This window comes from Aphanomyces astaci (genome assembly GCF_000520075.1).
Source record: "Aphanomyces astaci strain APO3 unplaced genomic scaffold supercont1.47, whole genome shotgun sequence".
NCBI classification, from domain to species: domain Eukaryota; phylum Oomycota; class Saprolegniomycetes; order Saprolegniales; family Verrucalvaceae; genus Aphanomyces; species Aphanomyces astaci.
This window is the reverse complement of record NW_009798310.1, coordinates 166,525-173,173: the sequence shown is the minus strand read 5'-3', so window position 1 is coordinate 173,173 and position 6,649 is coordinate 166,525. Positions and strand designations below refer to the sequence as shown.

General features: G+C 48.1%; 2 protein-coding genes across 3 annotated transcripts; one reads left to right on the top strand and one right to left on the bottom strand.

Annotated features, from left to right (window-relative positions):
- Positions 1–1,298: 1,298 nt before the first annotated feature.
- On the bottom strand, positions 1,299–3,271 carry H257_13287. 2 transcript variants are annotated; one of them, XM_009840756.1, is made up of 3 exons: positions 2,755–3,271; positions 2,361–2,681; positions 1,299–1,846 (listed from the first exon to the last, which is right to left on the bottom strand). In XM_009840756.1, the coding sequence occupies exons 1-3, from the start codon at positions 3,250–3,252 to the stop codon at positions 1,355–1,357; spliced, it is 1,311 nt and encodes a 436-aa protein (XP_009839058.1). In that variant the 5' UTR covers positions 3,253–3,271; the 3' UTR covers positions 1,299–1,354. The 2 variants fall into 2 exon arrangements, with proteins under 2 accessions (XP_009839058.1, XP_009839057.1); XM_009840755.1 differs by lacking the exon at positions 1,299–1,846 and having other exon boundaries at positions 2,076–2,681.
- A 1,994-nt stretch (positions 3,272–5,265) lies between these two features.
- On the top strand, positions 5,266–6,398 carry H257_13286 (hypothetical protein; the record flags this gene model as incomplete). Its single annotated transcript, XM_009840754.1, has 2 exons — positions 5,266–5,858; positions 6,003–6,398. The coding sequence occupies exons 1-2, from the start codon at positions 5,298–5,300 to the stop codon at positions 6,396–6,398; spliced, it is 957 nt and encodes a 318-aa protein (XP_009839056.1). The 5' UTR covers positions 5,266–5,297.
- Between the last annotated feature and the right edge of the window lie 251 nt (positions 6,399–6,649).

The window sequence follows — 6,649 nt, the reverse complement described above, 5'->3', positions numbered from 1 at the left end:
CAACATAGAAGGTTGCGGAAACTGTGAGCCTAACGAAAGCTGCGACCCGAACGAATTGAATGCAATATCACCCCACGATTGATGACATCTGATGCTACACACCTACCTAGCGTTAGCTTGGGTTTGATAAGTAGTGTCGAACGTACCTCCTGTCCCTCCGGTGCTTCGCTCCACCCCTGCGTCTCGGCAATTTCAATGGCACACATGTGATGAAAAGTGTTTGAGCACCTTGAGCACTTCCTCAACGCCATCCCTAGGTCTTGATGGCACAGCACGCATGTAGTCGCCTCCACATGACCGCTCAGAAGCGTTGGAGTGGACATGGAAAGTACGGCCGGTGACCCTGCGGTCAATCGTGGAGTGGAGGGAAGCGTTGAATGACGCAGCGGCGAGGTCATCGGGCTTATCTTCACGTGTGGTACTCAAAATCAAGAGTGAAAAAGAAAGGCTGGAATTCAAAATTTGAACTTGGAGCCAATCACAAGCCACACTCCTTGAACTTAATAAGGATACAATCGGCGGCATGTGCAAACCTGTTACCCCTTTGATTGGCTGATGACAGTATCCGGAGCATTATCTGGTTCAGCATGTTCATAATTATATTCATGATTTATAGTTATCCGGTATGACGTACCCCACAATTCAGGAAATTGATTGGCCCTCCCACGTGATAGATTATATCACGCGCACTAGAAATGATTAAAAATACACCATTTCTGATCAAAACACCCCTTAACTTGAAGTTCGGGGTGATAGAATCTCTCACCTGGAGGAAAACATAGTGTAATCAAGCCTATTCTTATGTATACTTGGCTTGCCTTTGACTTCCCGTCCTATAGGGTTAATAGTACAATGCAAGGTACAGCTGTAAGTTACTGTAGAAATTGTAGTATCATTTAACGCATCACATACAAATATTGCATTGCATAGAAATACAGAGAAATACAGTTGAGCCGAATAAGCCTTTCTGAACGATGATTTTAATTTCTTTTAAAAAACCAATAAATTGGATAAGAATTGAAGAAAAATCCCTCCCTCGAAGTAGTACTAACCGTTACGTAGTAGTAATACTAGTAGTACATGACATGTTGGGCGGAGGGAAAACTTCGTGATTGGCTGATACAATTAATACTCCGGAGTAGTATTCACTAATAAAACCGTGTAGAATGGACAGTAAATTTCTGAGCAATGATTGGCTGATACAAGTTTGTTTAAAAAGAACAAAGCACATTGGAAATAAAATACTCGGAGTACATATTAATACGTAGTGTACTTCACGAAAAATCTCACGAGATTCCCACACGTGTTTGTGTAAACTGGTGATAATATTAAAAGGTTAACGCGACAATCCATATTACGTTGTTGTGCGAAGGGACACTTCAGTGTGGTGAAACTGATTGAGTTGAATCAGCGGGCCCGGTGACTCCATCAGCAGCGTGGGATTGTGCGCGCTGCAGTTCTTTTTCACGTTGGCTTCGACCAGTTGCGCAAAGAGCTCCGTGTTGGCGGCGTAGCAGTTGACGAGGATCTCGGCCAGTTTGCCCACGGCGCACACGTCGCCAAAGTCTTTGGCTTTGGGCGGAATCAGGTGTACATGGCGGACTTTGCGAAGGCGCGACTGGGTGGGGCTGATGGGTTCGGCCAAGCACCAAATGCTTTCGCGGGAGCGGAGGACGTTGTCCGGGATCGGGTGTACGTCGTCTTCCAGGACCGATTGGCCGATCCAGACAAACGAATCGGCCGTGCCAAAGCTGTGAAAGACAAAGTTCACGTGCACGTCGGGCGCGCCGTCCAGCGTGTACACGCGTCGGATGTATTGAGTCTTGGAATCGAATGTTTCCAGCAACTAAAACAGCACTAAGTTCGAATATACCACCTGGGTTTTCGAAAACTCCAACAAACACACCAACCAAAAAAAAAGAGAAGATTGTTTCGATATTGTCGATTTGATACAAATTTGGATGGAGGGGGTGCAATCGAATCGCGCCGACCAAACCGATCCACAATCGATCTGATTGGTTGAATTTCATTGAGAAGGTTTTGATTGGTTAATAATTTTGGGCTCAATTGAAGTAGCCAATCAAATCGATTTAAATTCCAACGAGAAACCACGCCACAACACGCAATATCACTCAAAAGCACAATACTAATCTGCGAAAGATATGAGACACATGAGAGAAAAACATGTCCCAACATGAACAAGTCATCGGTCAAAATATACTATATATAGAACAAAAACAAATCCCCATATCCCATACTATTCATACATCGAGAACATGTCCCAAGATGATCACGGCGCCAAAAACGTTGAACATGTACATGTGCAAGGGACACTTGACATGGGTGGAAGACAACTGTACCGAGGTATATCCGTTCGAGTACTCGGAGTAGTCGACGCGGGGAGTCACGACGGTGTTGAGTCCCGAGGTGAGATCGCCGATGGGCACGTTGAAGATGAACGACAATGACATCTCAAACACAAGCTCCTTGGAGCATTCGTCAAAGCGCACCGACACCTGCTTCCACGTGTTCTGGGTGCGCAACATGCCGTTTTCCGCAAACACATCTTGCATTCGCGCCAGTTGGTTCTGCATGATGGCGTCGACGGCAAGTTTCCTCTCGCGGGGATCCACAGTCAAGTGCACGTACGGGATGTCGGACGGCCCCAAGATCGACGACTCCTACATATGTGTGTCGATCGTTAGAGTCAGCAAGGAAGAATGTAGCTACTACATAGCTGCACATCACACGTACGAGGAGGAGCGGTTGGTTTGTCAACACCCCTTGCAGGTCGCGGATGATCGACATCTGCATCTCCAGGCGCGACTTGAGTCGTGTGTTCTCGATCATGGATTGCTGGCGCTGCCACGCTTGCCGCCGCGCAAACCCTTCCCACGTCGACTGCGCTTGTCCTTCAATCTTCTGTCGTTTGTTTAGGTTCAAATCGTGCAGTTGAAGTTCCAACGAATCGTATTTGTCCTGCAGGTCGGCCATTTCCTCGTTGTAGCGCGCTTTCGCCTTCTCGTGCCGCCGTTTGCGATCACTGCTCGCTCGGTTCTCTGTCTTGGGCGGCAAGTTGCTCGATGATGATAATCGGGGGGCGAGCATGTTGAGTTGGGTCGGCGGAAACGACCGCGATGCTCGGGACGGATCTTCCTTGATGGCCGGGGAGAACTCATTCGACGGATTCAACAGCGACTGCATCGAGATCGCGGCGCCACCCTTCGCGGGTAAGGCGGTACTCACAAACATGTCTTCTTCTACCTGATCGTTTTGTTGTGGGAGTTGGGGAGGCGTAATCTGGGTTGGTCGCTTGTGATTGGTCCGTTCTGTCCGACGAGGGTCTTGATGAAGGGGCTGGTCCGATGTGCTATTGGGAAAAATGCCCAACGATAATGGCACGATCGTCCCACGATTGGTGTTCTACATGTGTTTTCTATGGAAATATACTTGGGAACGCTCCTTTTGTGGGCAAGCTTACGCCGGCATGGCAAGGACCACTCAGATCTCTTACCGGCGTGTTCTAAGCTGAAAGAACAAGGGCAAGCGCTTGTAGTGGTGGTCTTGAGGCGGTCGACTATGTATTTCACAAGGATTCATCGTCCATCAAGTCTAATCCATCAGCAGATGACAAAGTACAAAGAAGCTGCCCGCCCCTTCGCGGTTTGTAGAACCATTTACTTGTGGTCTGTTATTGACGAATCATCGGGATTGGCTTCTATCGCTGAACTTGTTCCGGCCCGTTCATTTTGTTGCATAAACACGCACCCATTATTCCTTAAAACGTATTACTACAGAGGTAGTAACCAAGAAACACCCTCTACTGGTCGGTTGTCCACGATTAACCCATTACGTTATAAGGGAAATTGAACACACTTCTGGCAAGGCTGGTTGGACTCATATCGCAATTGCTCACCACATTGGTTATTTTTAATGAAAAGCATGATACATCCAACAATTAATTATGACTCCGGAGTAGTACTACTAATAGTAAGTACTTACTCCGGAGTACCATAGTACAGCACAACCTAATCAGTGATAGATACTGTATGTTCTTAACTGTTACTATTAATATTATTGTTGGCCCAAATGTGATTATTTATCGCCCATCACCACAATCATAAATCGGTGCGATGACCTGTTTCCGATCCTCCAAGTGCATCGCCGATAGAAGGAGATTGCCTGGGATGCAAAGGTCAAGGAGATCTATGCCGCCGTTGTTGAGAGGTCTCTTATGGCTAACGCTGTCGCAACTATGTACCAACGTTACTATTAATCGAATTCAACTACAGTAATACTAGTAGTATGCTGTGTAAAGTACTGTAGTTTATCGAGTCCCACCCACCCTGGTTATGCGTTCGAATGCTAGCAAGTCAGTCACGATTATACCACCCAAGTTGCCCGAATTATAAAAGTCAGGATGAGTGGTGTGTAAAGTGAAGTGCACGATTCCGCCCACAGTTCGTTTTGTCACCCTTGAGAGCATCCCCACCACATTATTCGGATGTTTTACAGTTTTACCGCTGGGGTTGACAAAAATCAAAATACAGGAACTGTAAAACGGTATTTTACAGTCTGATTATACAGTCGCACCGGTGGGGATGCCCTGACAACCTGAACTGTTTATACTCATTTCCGGTATCAAACACTGGATTCCCTTAACTCCTGTTTCTGCACCCGTCTGGTCCGGACTTTGCACAGGTCTTTGAGTTCAGCTCGTTCACTTATAAGTAAAACCTTTGCCGTCAGCGCCCATTCAAGTCGCACTGTTTGTTGCCTGTAGAATGATGCATATCCGTAAAACACATGGATTTCCGAGCAGAACTCCTCTGGTCGTCCAGTTTTTTCACTGGATTATCTCAATTGAAGGGGCCAAATGAAGTGGAAGGGGGAGGGCATTGACGCAACACTGCATTGCAGGCTTCTTCGATACCAAAGCACGAACTCACGTAGAACTAAACTACTGTAGCGACCATACTACATGTGCGATCTCCCCCTTTGATCTGTAAGTTGACGCTCGCTAAAAACAGACAGACAGTCGATTATACAGCCCAGCATCGCGTTCAAACTGCGACGTAGAACATGGAATACAGTATACATGCCATTTTGTGGACCCTCAATGGTCCCCCGAGGACCAACACGTCCCCCCTTCACGAATACACGTCAAGCTGGATTCGAAATTCATTTGGCATTTCCCACCAAGTGTTGAGGGACGTTTCAAGTGTAGTTTGGCATATTGACCAGCAACGTAACCGATTACAATAACGAAAATAGCACACGGATTGGACGCCGCCGACATGGGCAACAAGGCACTGGCTCGATCTTCCACAAAGCCCCCTAGCCAGGCAATCCCGAACCAGCACGCCAGCAAAACGCACGTGCTACCATTTGATGACGGCGACACAGCTGCATCGTCGAAACTGGCGGCGTCAGAGTTTCGGCAGTCCACCGACTGGCGTAGCGACGCCAGCGACCCCAATAACGAAGGAACGGATACCGACAACGACGATCTCCGTCATAAAGTAGTAGCCTCGCCCTACAAACGGATGGGCAGCGGAACCAAAGTGCCAGCAAAGACGGGCGAGTCGGGGAGCGACTCGAGTGACGACGACGACGACAAGGACATGGCGCGGCGCCTCAACACCCGCAACGTGACGATATCGTCGCTCAAACCGTCCGTGGACCCGATTGCATCAACGTCGTCATTCCCCCCCGTCTCGCAGCACGACCCTCACCCAGTACTAACCAACACCAGAACCCAAACCAAGGGAGCTCTCTTGGCACCGCTGGATGTCAAGTCCACGCAATCGTTTGCCCATGGAAAAAGTATCGTGGAACAACCCCCCGCACCCCAATCAGTAGGTTCAACTACCTCCCTCACCCCCGCTTGTGATTCGTTGGATCTAGCCAGTTTGGCGCTCAATGTCTACCTAGTGTATATATGTTGATAAGGCCGTTCGTTTACAAGATAACCCTCATTCTGTGGGGGTTTTTTTGCGTAGAAAGTTTACGAGTCCACGAATGCTGCGTCCTTTGGCCATGGCCTGGATGCGGTCATGTTGATGGCGTTGAAGACCCCCCCACATACTGCGACGGACGTGTCAAGGGGAATGGTTGCAACGCCTCCAGCAACGACTTCGCACGACATTGACGACTTGGCAACGATGGAATTGATCAACGAACTCATGCTCGAGTCGCCCAAGATTGAATCGTCAAAAGAAACCCATATTCGAGAGGCGCTGGTCGTGACGCGGCAGCAGCGAAGTGCGGGCAAAACGACCAAAGGGGGTATAGGAAAGCCCCCCTTTGTGCCCCCGCCATATCTAGACGCTACGGACGAAGACATCATGAACCAGATATTGCAAGAAAGGCGGCCCGGCACGACCCCCATAAGTTAACCAACCCCGTCTTATTTTAATATCGTCGAGTGTGAAATCCGTTCTGTCAAGTTGAATGAGGCAACACGTATTTGCGAATGTCCTAGCCAATCAAAATACACTGTTGAACTAATTGAGCCAATCAACGATCATCATAGTTTGGCTCAGCGATTTGACCCAACCCAATCATATACCTGTGTAAATTTGTAAGGGCCCGTCTCTTCAAGCAAGACATCGAATCGACCACATATATATTTCCAAAATTCGTGTGG